We start from the raw sequence: 15656 nt of genomic DNA, 5'->3' as shown, positions 1-15656 counted from the left end.
TAATGGACGCAGGGTCTGAATGGGTTAAAACGCCGTATTTGACGGCGTTTGGCTTTAAACGCGATTAATCTATGGCGTATTTCTGAGCCTCTTGGCTTGCCATACACGCCCGCTTTTGACAGTGGAAACGCGGGGATAGCTGTGCGCTATGATCTATATAAAACACACTGATCTATATAGAATGACATAGATCAATGGACCACGCCTATTTTTACTGAAGGTAAAAATAGGCGTGGTAGTTGAGGTTTTCAACAGGTATGTTGATTTTCAACCCTGGGGTGGAGGCTGGAGCTTTTTTTGACTTTCAGCCATTTGGCACAGACTCTAGATATTAGCAGTCAACAACAGTGGATGCAATGAGAAGGTAAACTAAATTGACTTATTGTTCATTATTATATTTTACAAACTTAACTTACAATGCCATTCAGTGCTTTTAATTTCATCATATTCTATGAATCTGCAGTATTTTGTCTTAACATAATCAGTGATTGGTTTTCAAATAAGTGGTTGTTTACTGTGATGTTATACCAATTCGGTTTTGATTTTTCATTTAAGTGGTATCATGAAATTTCTGAAGTTTTGTGTGTCAGTGTAGTTATTGTAAAAAAAACCGAAACCTATAAAAAAAATATTTTCATTTATTGAAATAAAACTGAGGTAAACTAAATGTTAGATGAAAACAACTGAATCTTAAAAAAATGGAATGCTGTCAGTTTACTGAAATAAAATAAGTTGAATTTGATTAACTGAAGTGACTAAAATTGAAATTAAAATAAAATAAAGTTATATAAAATTAGAAATAAGAATAATGATATGAAAAATTGACAAAGAATAATATTACTTAAACTGAAATATACATCTAAAAACTAATTCAACATGAATAAATAATACAAAATAATAATGTGGGTGTTTGAGATGGTGTGCTGATGTGTGCAGGTCTCTAGGAAACATTATGGAGTTCACACAAGCTGATAGACAGCATTTAGAAAACAGCAAACAGGATACAGGTTCTTTAGAGAAAGCTGATGACGCCCTGAAATATGATAGTCGGCACGCATCCCATGACTTCAGCTGCATCCACAGCAAAGGTACAGCAAACACTCAGATGAAAGGGTGGTGAGATGTCTGAGCTTCCCCTTGCATTACAACAATGGTACTAGAAACGATTTCTGAAAAGGAATACAGCCCAGCATTGTGGGATATTTTGTTCTTTTCAGTTTAATACCAAATGTGAAGAATGTGAACTGAAACAAGTTTAAACTTGTTCAAAGCAGGCGCAGTTTGTTCTGTGTGATTTGACATTCAATTATCTATTCAAATATTGTTCCAATGGAGCAAAATTAGGCTATATAATGTATAACTTTCACTCTAAGCCGTTTTGGATAAAAGCGTTTGCCACATGAAAAAAAGGTGAATGTAAATATTAATTTAATGTGAGCTTTCAAAAGATTCATTTTTAATTCTGCTGCGATTACTTCAACAAAGTAAATATTTTTATCCAGTAGAGTGCATTCAAATTATTTCCAAAGAGCGCTTTTAAATGTGTCTACATTTTCAAATGTAAAATGCAAATTAAACCACAGAACTGTGTTGCAACTGCTCTGGATACAATCTTCTGTAGAATGTAAATTGCTGGTAGAATGTACATTATAACCTCCATACATTGATTGACCAACCTGTTAATGTTCTGCATCTGTTTTCAACTCCATTGTACCTGAAGCACAAATCATCATCATTTGTCAGAATGACGTGTATTTTGTGTTTGCTCAGATCTGCTCCCTGCTGAAGAGGGAGAGGAAGCAACCAAGCACTTCCTGCAGGAGCTGGTAAACATCTTGCTGGCCTACATCAGTAAATCCCTGAAGCGCAGCTCCAAAGTTGTAGATTTTCACTATCCTCACCAGCTTAAGGAAGGTCTGGAGGGATTCAGCCTGGAGCTCCCTGACCAGCCGGATAACCTGGAGCAGCTATTGGTGGACTGCAGAGACACACTGAAATATGGAGTTAAAACAGGTAAGAACAAGCAAAATAACACAGTTGTGTTTAGTGGAAGCTTTTGTTAATGTTGTTCTTTAATGCTGTTAGGCCATCCGAGATTTTTCAACCAGCTGTCAACCGGACTTGACATTATTGGTCTAGCAGGAGAATGGTTGACGTCCACAGCAAATACAAACATGTGAGACTCATTCATTAAGTTTCATTTCTTTAACATTCATATTTTAATTATGAAAAGAGAAAATAAATGTAGGAACACTTTGAAATTTTGAAATTTGGTATAGGTATGCAATTTTTGTATTTGACATTCATTTACACAGTTTAGAGATACACTACTGTTCAAAAGTTTGGGGTCAGTAAGATTTTTTAGTTTTTTTTGAGAAATTAATATTTATTCAGCAAGAACACATTAAATTGATCAAAAGTGACAGTAAAGTGTGATCTTGCAGTATATTGTAAGAAAGGAGTGAGTTTTAAGTGGACTAAATGATTGGAGAAGTCATGGCATTTATGACATTTTGATTAAAAAAAAACTACATTCATTGAGATATACCGTATTTAAAAAGTGAATTTCCATTTCCATGCTGACTTTAAAGCAAAAATGTTACAGTTCCCACTCTCCTCTATTTCTTCTGCAGTTCATCAGGGCATGTATGAGTCTGAGTTCTTCTCTGCTTACAGGTTCACTTATGAAATATCCCCAGTTTTTATTCTCATGGAGGAGGTAGTTCTGAGAAAAATGCATACAATTATTGGATGGCAAAAGGAAGATGGAGATGGCATCTTTTGTCCTGGTAACAAGCTGAAAGCACAAAAATACATGAAGCATTAATATTGTGTTTTGAAAAATGAAAATTGGAACTATTCAATCATTAGTATTTCATTAAACAGCTAATGGCTTTCTCCGCAGGAGGCACCATGTCCAATCTGTACAGTGTGTTGTTGGCTAGGTTTCATCTCTTTCCGGCAGTGAAGACCCATGGGATGTCTGCGATACCTCGCCTGGCGCTGTTCACCTCCGCGCACGTACATGATCTCATTATTGTTACCTCCACTCTCAGCAGGCGTGCTGTGACAGTTCCACTTACTCAATGAAACACATAGCACAACACATTTCAGCTATTACCTCGTGACCCACTGATTGGGAGGTCAGACGTTACGTGTCACAGCAGTGTTTTAAAAGTCCTGATAGACTGCCGTTAATTCAAATATTTCATGTCTTGTTATGGTAAACCAAAAGGTCAGATCATGTTAGCTGTTTGCCTATGCATGTTTAACATTCGCTTTCCTTATTAGAGTCATTATTCAATCAAGAAGTCTGCAGCAGTTCTCGGCATTGGCTCTGAAAATGTTATAGTCGTCAGATGTGATGAAAGGTAAGATTGGTGGACGGAATCATAAGTTCATAATTTGCAGTGTGTCCTGTTAAACAAGATGAATAAAACGTGCTGGTGTCTCTCTGTGAGGGGGAAGATGATATCTTCAGAACTGAACTCCAGCATTGATGCAGCAAAGTCTAAGGTTGGTCAAATGAGCTGATATTGAGCTACATATTTAATAATATACAAGTTTGTTTTCGGTCCCCGCCATTTACACGTAACATATCAATATAACATATAACTGGCCATATTGTCTAAAATGCAGATTACTCAAAATCAGTGTCTTATAGGATGCAATATTTCACAGTCTAGATGTAGTAGCCTACTAGATATCAGCTTGTGACTTGGTCCATTTTAGAAATGTGAGATGTGGTTATCCCAGTTAAATTATATGTTTGTAGCATATTAAATTTGCCCAAAATAGGCTAGAATCTAAAATCAAACATTAACATTAAAAAGTTAACCTTAAACAATTCTGACCTTCCTCTCTTCTAAACTTAAAAAATCACTGTGTATCATATTTAATAGACTGGTGGTCATATAAAACAATATGAATGTATCTCTCCATGTTGCAATTAGTAGTGACTAGGTTACTATGAGATAGTTGCATCACCAACAGATTAATTTGAAAATAAATGCCTGTTCTACCACTTTAAAATACAAGCTTTACATGCAAAACAACAAATCGTGTGGGTTGGTTATAGACAAAATTTAAATATAGCTACATTTAAATTGCTGCAGTGCACACATCAACAACTAAAGAAGAAAAAAAAAGATTCAAGGCTATACCCCAATAGCTGTGCATCTGACCTGTGAACTACATGCGAATGTGCTGATATTCAGATTCAGATCTACTCGTTTGGCTTCTTATGAATACCATAAATATTGAATGATTGTGTATATGTCTTTAAAAATCCTTGTATGCTGTCTGTAGGGTCTGGTCCCATTCTATGTCAATGCAACTGCGGGAACCACAGTCTACGGAGCATTTGACCCTCTGAATGAAATAGCAGACATTTGTGAGCGCCATGGCCTATGGATGCATGTGGATGTAAAATGTTTTATCATTATTATTATTAATAAGTACATTTTATTAAAAATGATGCAGTGCTTTAATGTTCTCCCTTCATTTAGGCTGCCTGGGGTGGAGGCTTGCTTCTGTCAAACAAACATCGTGTGAAAATGCAAGGAATTGAAAGGTAACCTAAATCAATCATTTTAATTGTATAATGTGTTCCTGTTGCTCAGTGGCACTAGAAACTCCAAGGTCATGGGTTTGATTCACCAGAAAAATTGGTGGCAAAATGTATACCTTGAGTGCAGCACAAATTGCTTTTTATTAAAGCCTCTGCTAATGTGCTGAATGTTGATGGATGTAAGGTTCCTGTAGACGTTTTACCTGTTTATCAATAAGTTGAAATCTCTAGTTGCTTTTAAATCTTATTGGCTAATGCAAGCATGGTCTCCACCATCTACCTTAAATGTCAGCAGTCGATTCTCTGGACACTTCTTCAACATCCCTCTGTTTCATTTTATTTTAATCAACACAAAGTGCTGCCTTCATTGCCATTCCGTTTGGTGCTCTGCAGCGTGATTCAAGTAATTTCTCTACAATTTTAGCTGCAAAAGGAGTGTGGTGAAAGCACATTGACATTTACTCTGAGACTGTATTAAAGCATATGACCCCTGTGTGCTTAAAAACATTTTACTTTCCTTTCTTTTGTACTGATGGTTGGTCAGAACCCGCAATTACAGGATTGCTTCTAGCGTTTCAGTCTAATGGATTCCACCTCCACTTTCACCTCTGTTTCAAAAATAATTTTATATTTTAAATATGTACTTTAAATTGATGGATTTTTTTTTAAAACATCTAACATCATCATGCTATTCATATGCTTTCAACCAGAGCCCATTCTGTGACCTGGAACCCACACAAGATGATGGGCGTCCCACTGCAATGCTCAGCCATTCTAGTGAAGAGAAAGGTGAGCTGAGATGGACAGTTTAATCTATGATGTTAAGCTTAAATAAATAAATAAAGACCTCTAAGATAAAGAGATATTATATTTATTACTGCTCTGAAGAAGCTGCATAACATACATGTATATAACAGCAAGTGTAAGGTAATTTTCACCAGTGTTGTTTTTGTATCATTGAGATACTATTATAGTTTTTATTAGTATTTTGAATCAGTTTTTATATTATTTCTGTATTCATTTTAATTTGTATTTTTTATAAATCTTTTTTTTTTTTTTTAAATGTCTTTATAATTTGTATTAATTCTTTAAATAAATTTTGTTTTAGTCATTTTAGTACATCACGTTAAACTAAATTAAAATGAGAAATGTTGCCTTGGTATTCAACTGAAATAAAATAAATAAGTTATTTTTATTTCGGTTAAAGTTTATTTAATTTGAAGTGATGAAAATGTTTTTTTAATAGTTCAGTTTCAGTTTTAGGTAACTAAATGTTGATTGACAAGCTTTACACAACATGCGTACAGAATTTCCTTAATGTAGCAAGTTGTGGAGGAATTCCAGTGAGGAAAAGAAAGTAATTTCTTTTCTCATAACCAACATAAAACAAACACAACAGTACTATATACAAACTTTTCACACGAGTAGGCTATGTTTAAACTAAAGGATTTATACTTTCATTAATTTGATACGCTAGTCCACATATGAAGAACAAACATGACAATTTACTGACCTGATGCAGACTAATATACACATTGCTGAAGCGGATTTATATTGTCTTGGTCTGGAACGGGGTTTATGCAAGCTTGCGTGAAAATAAGCAGTCTGATATCTGCCGCGCTGCAGTTCTATTTTTCACCACAGATTTACATAGGGTAAACTCTGAGGCGCGGTGGAACTGGGGAGGGCTCTGGCACCCGTTGCCCTGCTTATTATCATTGTATGCCTGCCAAAGCCATACACTAAATTTTAATATATCCTGCTCACTTTATGACTTAAAATATTCCGGAAAATCTCATAAATATTTGTTGCAGAATGCTGAACACATTTACAATTTATTATTGATTCAGCTTATATAGAGGTCTATGTTTTGGATGAATATTCCTATACAGACAAGCCGCGGCTGAATAACGTCTTAAAGGAGAACTCCGGTCAATTTTAACATTGAGCTCATTTTTTTGTAAATTTGGAGTGCTGTCAGTACAGAGAACAACAACAAAAATCAGTGTTGCCCACACCGTTATCCTCTTTTTAAAATTTGCATCCTGTTGACTTCAATGGGGCAAGTTTTAAACCTGCTTTTAGCCTCTTAACATCCTTGATGTGTCATTACAAGTGCCCAGCCATTGTGAGTGATTCCTTTAGAGTTAACACGGGTGAATCTGACTGCAGTAGATGTGAAAGATATGAATAAAAATGTTAATTCAGCCAGCGCAATACCTGTATTTTCTTCCTGTTTTCGGTCGAAGTCCACAGTAGTCGATTGTCGAGTTCACGCGCATAGGTTATCACGGGCGTGAACTCGACAATCGACTACTGTGGACTTCGACCGAAAACAGGAAGAAAATACAGGTATCTGCACTGGCTGAAATAACATCATTTTTATTCATATCTTTCACATCTACTGCAGTCAGATTCACCCGTGTTAACTCTAAAGGAATCACTCACAATGGCTGGGCACTTGTAATGACACATCAAGGATGTTATTTGAAGGGGGATGCCCCATTGAAGTCAACAGGGTGCAAATTTTAAAAAGAGGATAACAAGGTGTAGGCAACACCGATTTTTGTCGTTGTTCTCTGTACTGACAGCACTCCAAATTTACCAAAAAATCCCCAAAGTTTAGATGTTTAATGCATTTATTGGGTTGTTTCAAAGATTAAGCATTGCAACATAACACAAGCTACATACATATTACGGTAACACTTTAGAATACTGTTCCTTCATTAATGAATAATTACACAGGAACAAATGAGTAACGCACTATTAACATTCTAGTAAATACTATTAACTAACCAGTTGAATGTGGTAGTTCATATTAAATAATCAGTAACTACTATTTACTATACATCCCAGAGAACTACTACAGGTTCATAATTAACATGAATAATGCATAATTTATAATAAAAGGTAACGGTAACCCACTAGTAATGACACAAGTGTTACATCCTTCTAAAGGAACTACTAATTATTTGGATCAGTATTCTAAAGTGAAAAACATGATAACTACCTAATATTGTCTTAAGTCATTGTAAGCTTTTGAGATTTTGATTTTGAATAGTAATTCCTTCCGATGGATTTGGTAACACTTTAGTCATTACAAGTGTTTTCCCATGATCTTCACTTTAGAATACTGATTAAAATAATTAGTAGTTCCTTTAAAAAAGATGTAGTAACACTTGAGTCATTACTATCCAAAACCTTACAAAAACCTCAAAAACTTACAACTTAAGTCAACATCCTTTAGTTATCAAGCTTTTCACTTTAGAATACTGATCCAAATTATTAGTAGTTCCTTTAGAAGGATGTAGTAACACTTGATTGATTCATTACATTATATATTATTAATATGAATTATGAACCTGTATGTAGTTCTTAGTCTTCAGTGAGGTATGAAAAATAGTAGTTACTGATTAGCTAATAGTGAACTACCATATTCGACTGAGCGCTATTACTTATTAATTTGTTAATCAGAGTTTCTTGATAGTTAATAGTAGTTACTAGAATGTTAATAGTGGGTTACTCATTTGTTCATGTGTAGTAATTCATTGCTGAAGGAACAGTATTCTAAAGTGTTACCCATAGTACTAGTACAAGGTATGTGGACAAGTGCAAAAAGGCTTTGAGTTGTTTTTCAGTCAGAGAGCCTTCAGCAATAATCGCCTTTCAATCAAATAACATCAAAGCCTGTCATTTTTTTTAAGAAAATATTTGTGAAATTCTTAAGACTTTTTCAAGAGTTGCCTTAGCAGCATTCTTAAAATCTAAATTTATATCTTAAGAATTTCTGTAACTTTTTTCTTGGAGTCCTTGTCAAGAACAGAGGGTAGCTCGACTGCTCAAGACAAACCAGGGACTCATCCATTATCACCAAAGGCAGCAAACAGTCCTTGATGCTTGAGGAGGTATTGAAAATCAAGGGTTATGTAAAGGTCATGTGTTGTTCTCAGGGCCTCCTGCAGGAGTGTAATCAACTCTGTGCTGAGTATCTCTTCCAACCTGACAAGGCTTATGACGTGACCTATGACACCGGGGACAAAAGCATTCAGTGTGGACGGCATGTGGACATCTTTAAACTGTGGCTCATGTGGAAGGCAAAGGTAACGTTTATGGCAGCTATTATGGCACTATTCAAGACACTGAAAATCTATCACTATTAAAGACACTGAAAATTGTGGGTCATCCATATTTTTATCTCAGAAATGCAGTGTAAGAGAAGTATGGACTGAGCCAATCTCAGATCTGAAACCACTCATAAAAACAAACTGGCGGTCATAGAGATAAGATCTAAACCAGGTTAAAACAGTCTCAGAAAAACCATAGACGTTTGAGTAAAAGGTTGTGATTGACAGTATCAAAAGTGGTACTAAGATCAAGAAGGATAAGAATGGAGAGAGAACCAGAATCTGAAGCTATTGACAGAACATTGGTGATCTTGACCAAAGCTGTTTCTGTACTATAAAGTTTTCGAAAACCAAACTCAAGGGCCTCAAAGAGATTGTTAGCAGTGAGATGTTTGTGCAGCTGCAAAGCCACAACACATTCTAATTTCTTTTGCCAGAAAAGGAAGATTTGATAGATCAATAATTGTTTAAACTGTCCAAATCAACATTATGCTTTTTTGGAACTGGGGTTACAGCAGCAGTTTTCAGTGCCACCACAAGTCATAACTGATTTGGAGGATGAGCTCCCATCCACAAAGACTGAGAAAGTTCTATTATTCAAGGATGAAAAATTATTCCCACACCTCTACCAGTGAGTCAGGGGACATCAAACAGCCTATAGCCCTCTGGATAAAAAGAAGTATATCGTTTTGTTTGTGCTGTGGTTTGGTTAAAAACAGTAAGTCCAGTTCTCTATCTGTGATATATCCGATAAAAGAAAAGCCTTATTGTTTACTGAACATGCATTAAATAACGCAACATATTAACCGGGCTCTGGAACACAGCAGAAGGCAGCTCAGATCAGGTAAGCGAAGATTAAGTACTGAGGTCCGCACCAGTATGAGAGACTCCTTTAGTCTGTCGCAGACTCATAGGGACATAGATGTTAAAAGTAGAAGAAAGGCTGGATCTGTGTCCTAAATTTCAATGAATATACCGCCTTTGTCTCAACTGGCCAGCATTTCGAGTTCATATGTTCATAAAAATAATTGAAAAGTAGAAATTGTACCCCAGTTACAACCAAAAAATATTCAAAACATATTTGTTATTTAGTATTTTTTATAATCATATTCTATTATTCTTTTCTGTGATTTAAATATGACAAAATGGCAAAAACAGCTGTAAACCTTGACAGGTGACACACAACAATCCAAACACATTTTTTCTTTTCTTATACAGGGCTCCGAGGGTTTTGAAGCACAGGTCAACCACTGCCTAGAAAATGCAGAGTATCTTTACTACAAGCTGAAGAGAAGGACAGATTTTCAGCTTGTCTTCAAAACAAAAGTGCGTGCCATGTTTTTGTTTACTTTCCAAAATTTTAAAGATGGAAATTACTGAGTGATTTCAACGGTTGAATTTCTGCCTAGCCGTTACACATTCTCGACGTCGGTTTACGATTATATATTTTTTGTATTTTTATTTCAGCCTGAACACAGTAATGTCTGCTTTTGGTATCTCCCAAAACAAGTGCAAAGCATTCCTCCAGGTCCTGAGCGAGACAGAGAACTTCACTTGGTAGGTCAAAAAAATGAAGCCTTTCTCATTTCTTAATTAACCAGTAAATTAAGGAAGACACATTAGTCTTCATTTAGTCATCCCATTATCTGCTTTACAAGCTGACATTATGAATTCCCACAGGTGGCTCCAAAAATCAAGACAAAGATGATGGAGGAAGGATTCACAATGATTGGCTATCAACCTCTGGAAGACAAAGTGAATTTCTTCCGTTGTGTTTTCTCCAACCCAGCCACCCAGAGGGAGGATGTGGACTTCCTATTAGACGAAATTGCTCGTCTGGGCTGTGAACTCTAGTTTGCAAAAGACGTCTTGTTTGGAAAATCACTATTTATAGCCTTCTTTCTTCATATATCTGATGCCAGTTGTCATTACATACAGTCCTGAGTAGAAGCATTTACAGCTTTCTTTTTTAATTTATCTTTGAACATTATTAGCAATTATTAATAATTTATCCTTTGTCTAGGTGCTATACTTGATCTATTTTGCCAAATCTTGTAGCTTTTGACTGATGTAGCATCTGAACTAAATTAAAAATAAGATTTGAAAGACATAATAGTGGAGCCACATTGACCAAAGGGAATAGATGATCACTCACTGATTTTCATTAAACCAACATGCCAACAAGAAGCATCCCTTACACCAGTGATCTCAAACTCAATTCCTGGAGGGCCACAGCTCTGAACAGTTTTGCTCCAACCCTAATCAAACACACCTGATCCAGCTAATCAAGGTCTTCAGGATTATTAGAAACTTCCTTGTAGGTGTGAGTTGGAGCTGGTTGGAGCTAAACTGTGCAGAGCTGTGGCCCTCCAGGAATTGAGTTTGAGACCACTGCCTTACACAGTATACCGTGACTAAATTGCACCTGCTCTTAATCAAGTTGTACAAATAGAGTGAATTCTGAAGGGAAATTGGAATGACTTGCTGCTGTCAGATAGCTCAATTGTTTTGCAGTCTACTAGTGCCTCCTGCTGGTGGGATCTTCTAATACAAGACTGTACAAGTGTTACGTATTCATATTCATGACATTACTTCTAAATATAATTCTTATATTTAATATACATATTATAAAATATATATTGAAATGAATTTTGGTCTCTGTACAACAGAATTTATTTGCAGCTTGTTGGTTTTTATGCTTTGCTCTGTCCTATACGAAAGGAAATTTATGTGAAAGTGATTTTACACATTATTTATTTGTACACCACCTGCTATTCTTGCTCCATTAGTAATATGCAGGTTCCATCGAATTTAGTTTTATTACTGCAGCACAACCTGTTAGCTGGGATTAATTTGTCTTCTAGCCCACAAGTGAAGTTCACAACGTAATTTGGGGAGGAGTGGACCCATCTAATATTTCAATTAACTGCCGTAGCATATAAGCAGCCGCTCACCTTGCTCTGGCATCAGTTGTTTTGGCATCCCTCCACCTCCCCAACTCCACCAATATAATTTAGGCATCTTGCTACCATACTCATCATCCAAGCATCAGTAGTCCCACTGGGGGGTATCGAAGCTCGAGCTAAAGCTGCTTCCTCGAGCCCTTCCACTGCGGACAGCAAGCCAAATATGCTTAACCTTATTAGCTTAAAGATTATATGGGCAAAGGAACTCGTGAAATGACACTCAAGACTGAAAATTGGTCAGAACTGATGGGTTTTTTTTTTTTACCCCTTTATCCCAAGCTCTTTGTTCTGACAATATTTGTATCCCTATATTTTCCTAATATAAATTTCAAAAGCAGATAACAAGATGCTTGTGCAGAGCATAAGAGGATTTTTGGGCACGTGTGACTGCCAAAATGGATTGTGTCAGTGTTGTGTGTTAATGGCCTGTTAAAGGCCCCTTTGGATAGGTCATTTACTAAAGTTAGAGGAGAAACCGACATGTGGACAACACCATCAATCATGTACAGTGCAGCCTAGTACTCTTGCATGATTTCAGCAAATGCGTGCAGTTCTGTAGCATGTTGACAGATGCAGGCCAAGGTAAATGAGGTGTGCTCCTTTGGAATTGTTAGGCAGAGCTCTAAATATAGTGGCTGCCAAACATATGCCAAAAGTATTTGGAGGCTGCTGGAACAACACCACCACACCCATATTTTCTTGGTGAACATTTACTTTCAAAGCACTGGGGATTAATAAAGTGTTGTTCCTGATTTTACTGCAATAACAGCTTCCACTCTTCTACATTTACACATTTATTCATTGAGAAGACGCTTACATTAAAAACAAAGCCCTTCCACGGGATGTACAGGCAAAGTCTTTGATAAAGTTATATGTAGCCTTTTCACATTTCTGGGTTTGAAATGTGGAAGTGAACTATAGCAGAAATCTTTTAATAGACATACGCATGAAAGCCTATTTCCACGACATTAATAAATCATAATCAGTTTTGGGGGTAACGCATTACAAGTAACGAGTTATGTAATCAGATTACGTTTTTCAAGTAGGCTAACTAGCAAAGTAACGCATTACTTTTATATACAAGAAAATATCTGAGTTACTTTTTAAGTAACGCTTGTTTTCCATTTATTGACTGACCCCTCTCCTGTCCTCATGTTGAGGGAAATTGTGAAGCCAGTAAGTGCAGTGGCATTGTGTGCACTGTGAACACTTTCAACAAAAAACAAAAATAAGAAAAAGAAAACTGATTCAGTGTTATTCAAAATCAATTTAAAAAAGGTAAATGCAATCTCATAATATTAGGCAAAACTGCAATAATTGAATATATTAAATTACACAAATATACTTAATGTATTTAATCTCACTTTATTAACCAATGTCTTTGCTGCTGACCTTCGATGATCCACTTCAACCATACTAATAAGCAAAAATGACTATAAATAAACATCATATATATTTTTTTCATTTTTTAACATTTTTACTGGCCCTATCCCAAATGGCACACTTCATATGCACTTTCGGTCTTGTGGACTTACAATGGCTGCCGCCTGCGCGTGTCCGTTAAGTCCGTGAGACCGTTGTCAGAGAATGTAGACGGGCTCTGCCGTTGTCCTATTTGTCATTTTAGGCCTCAGAAGGGTGCTCGCGAGCGCCCCCTTTGCAGTCGATATGCGCCCTCGATGCGCACTTTTGCCGAGCCCGTGCTGCGTTCCAGTCCAAAATTGTCATGCCCTTCCCTTCACTCGCTAACTTCCCTCCATCTCGTTCACTCGGATGTACGTCATTGTGAGTGCCCACTACTGGCGGAAACTGCAATGGGCTGAATTGGAACGTCCTAAGCCCTTGATCACTTGGAATCAGCTGTGGGGTTGATTTATTATTTACATTTATTTTTTTCCCTTAAAAGAATTTGTTTAATGCAGCATCCAGATGTTTATAGGTGTGTTTGGGTTGTTTTAAATTTAAAAAAATTATAATTAATATATCATAGAGTTGTCTGATGTGGTGGTGATTAAACGATATATGTGGTGACGTCACAATCGTACTGCATTGTGGGAAATATAGGTGCCTGAAGTGTACATTTGAAGCAGACTCGCTCCCTCGGTCAAAATCGAGGGAACGAGGGTTTGTCCATATAAACTTCCCTCGTCCACTTCACGAAGTGGAACGCACTTCAAAATGGCGGCAGGGATTCCCCCAAGGGGAAGTGCTTAGGGAAGTTCGCAAGTGCGTGTCTAAAAGTGGACTGGAACGCAGCACCGGACTGATGCGGACTCCGCAGCAGACTTCTTCCCGACAGTCAAAGCGGCATTACGTCACGAAAGTGCGGACCTGCGGACTCGTAGGAAGACCCACGGAAGACCACGAGTGCTTAGGGTGCCATTTGGGATAGGGCCTAAAAAGTAAGCGTGTTGAACTTTCTTCTCCTGCATCCTATTCTTCATCAGGTTTGTTTGAGCTGCGCCCTCTACAGTACAGGCGTGAATTTGCATTTCTTTCATCCTGAGGCTTCTTCATTTCACTTTTAGTGTGAAAGGGCATTTACATCGGCAAAAATGTAATGTACATGGGATAACACAATTTCCATAAAAAGTAACTAAGTTACACAATTAGTTACTTTTTTAGGGAGAAACGCGATATTGTAATGCATTAGGCTACTTTTAAAACTTCCCCAGCACTGACCATAATTATGACATAAAAGTAGAAATTATAAGATAAAAAGTCATTGTTATGGCAAAAATACTTTTTGTCATATTTTTGACTTTTTATGTCAGAATTGTGATTTACCAAAGCATTTTTTTTATGTGACAGAAATAGGCTTCCATAGAAACGGGGTTGTAAGAGATCATAGCAAATATTTTTGCGCTCTAATTTGCTCCAACAGTGATCAAGAAAAATCCACTTCTGCATTTGCACGATTTTCTCAAAAAAAGAAAGAAAAAAAAGGAAATATATATATATAGAGAAAGAGAAGGCCAGAGGAGAGAAAGATGTCAAATTTACCTTCACTACCTCAGCTGAATTTGAAGCCCTGTTGTAGCAGGGTTATAACACTCAAAGTACAGTGTTATGTGTACATAAAAAAAAATAAAAAAATACACACAAACAATGTTAATTGTTGTGGAATGCTCGTACATAAAATGTTGCTCTAATGTAAATGTTTGTGTAAGGAGATTGCATGGCTATGTGCTTGATTTTATGGACCTGTGAGTAAAGGGTGTAGCTGAATCAGCCAAACCTCTTAATTACAATGTTGAATACTGACGTATATGCTTGTCATTCTTAAGATTTTTGGGATCACTCAAATGTGCTGATGTCTTTAATATCAAATGATTTTTTCCATATACCATGCCTATTTATAATCACACTTAACCAATAAGATTACTATTTAAAAGCATTCAAGTGATGGTCTAAAAAGGAATGCAAAATGTATACCTTGACCTTGATGAACAACTGATCACTAATAATACTTTGTCTTGTATTATAATCATTTGATTTGTGTGATTTGTCACATAAACTGCAAAAGCATACATCCACACATTACATCACAATGTGGAATGTTAAAATGCATGAAACTGAAATGCATGCTATATATAAAGACGCTGTCATCAATCAAGTGTGATGGGTAGTTGACAGCTTCTGATGCAAATGGTGAGCCGCACCGAGCCAGAGCTCATCACACATTTGGATATCAATGTACAAATGTTATATTTGCATATCTCTGCAGAACACAAAAAGGAAGATTTTTAGAAGAATGATGGTTAACCGAACTATTGACTTCTATTGTATGCAAGACATTTCTCAAAATATCTTTTACATTTTCAGAAGAAAAAAAGTCATACCGGGTGAGTAAATAATGACAAATTTTCATTTTGGCTGAACTATCCCTTTAAGTTTCTTAACACTTAAAGCATTTTTGACAAACACTACCGTTCAAAAGTTTGGGGTCAGGAAGATTTTTTTGTTTTTGAAACTGAAAGTCTCTAATGCTCACAA

The 15656-nt window shown here is 36.4% G+C and overlaps 1 protein-coding gene across 1 annotated transcript; it reads left to right on the top strand.

Moving 5' to 3' along the window:
- The first annotated feature begins 282 nt into the window (after positions 1 to 282).
- On the top strand, positions 283 to 10805 carry gad3 (glutamate decarboxylase 3). The gene is made up of 15 exons (XM_079877434.1): positions 283 to 364; positions 937 to 1088; positions 1771 to 2013; positions 2086 to 2176; positions 2677 to 2789; positions 2906 to 3021; positions 3292 to 3371; positions 3462 to 3516; positions 4309 to 4425; positions 4509 to 4573; positions 5281 to 5359; positions 8521 to 8670; positions 9913 to 10020; positions 10162 to 10251; positions 10375 to 10805. Exons 1-15 carry the CDS (start codon positions 357 to 359, stop codon positions 10546 to 10548), a joined length of 1641 nt encoding a protein of 546 aa, XP_079733560.1. The 5' UTR covers positions 283 to 356; the 3' UTR covers positions 10549 to 10805.
- Positions 10806 to 15656: the final 4851 nt, after the last annotated feature.

Source organism: Squalius cephalus (genome assembly GCF_949319135.1).
Source record: "Squalius cephalus genome assembly, chromosome: 7".
In the NCBI taxonomy this organism is placed as follows: Eukaryota; Metazoa; Chordata; class Actinopteri; order Cypriniformes; family Leuciscidae; genus Squalius; species Squalius cephalus.
This window is presented reverse-complemented; position numbering and strand designations above follow the sequence as displayed.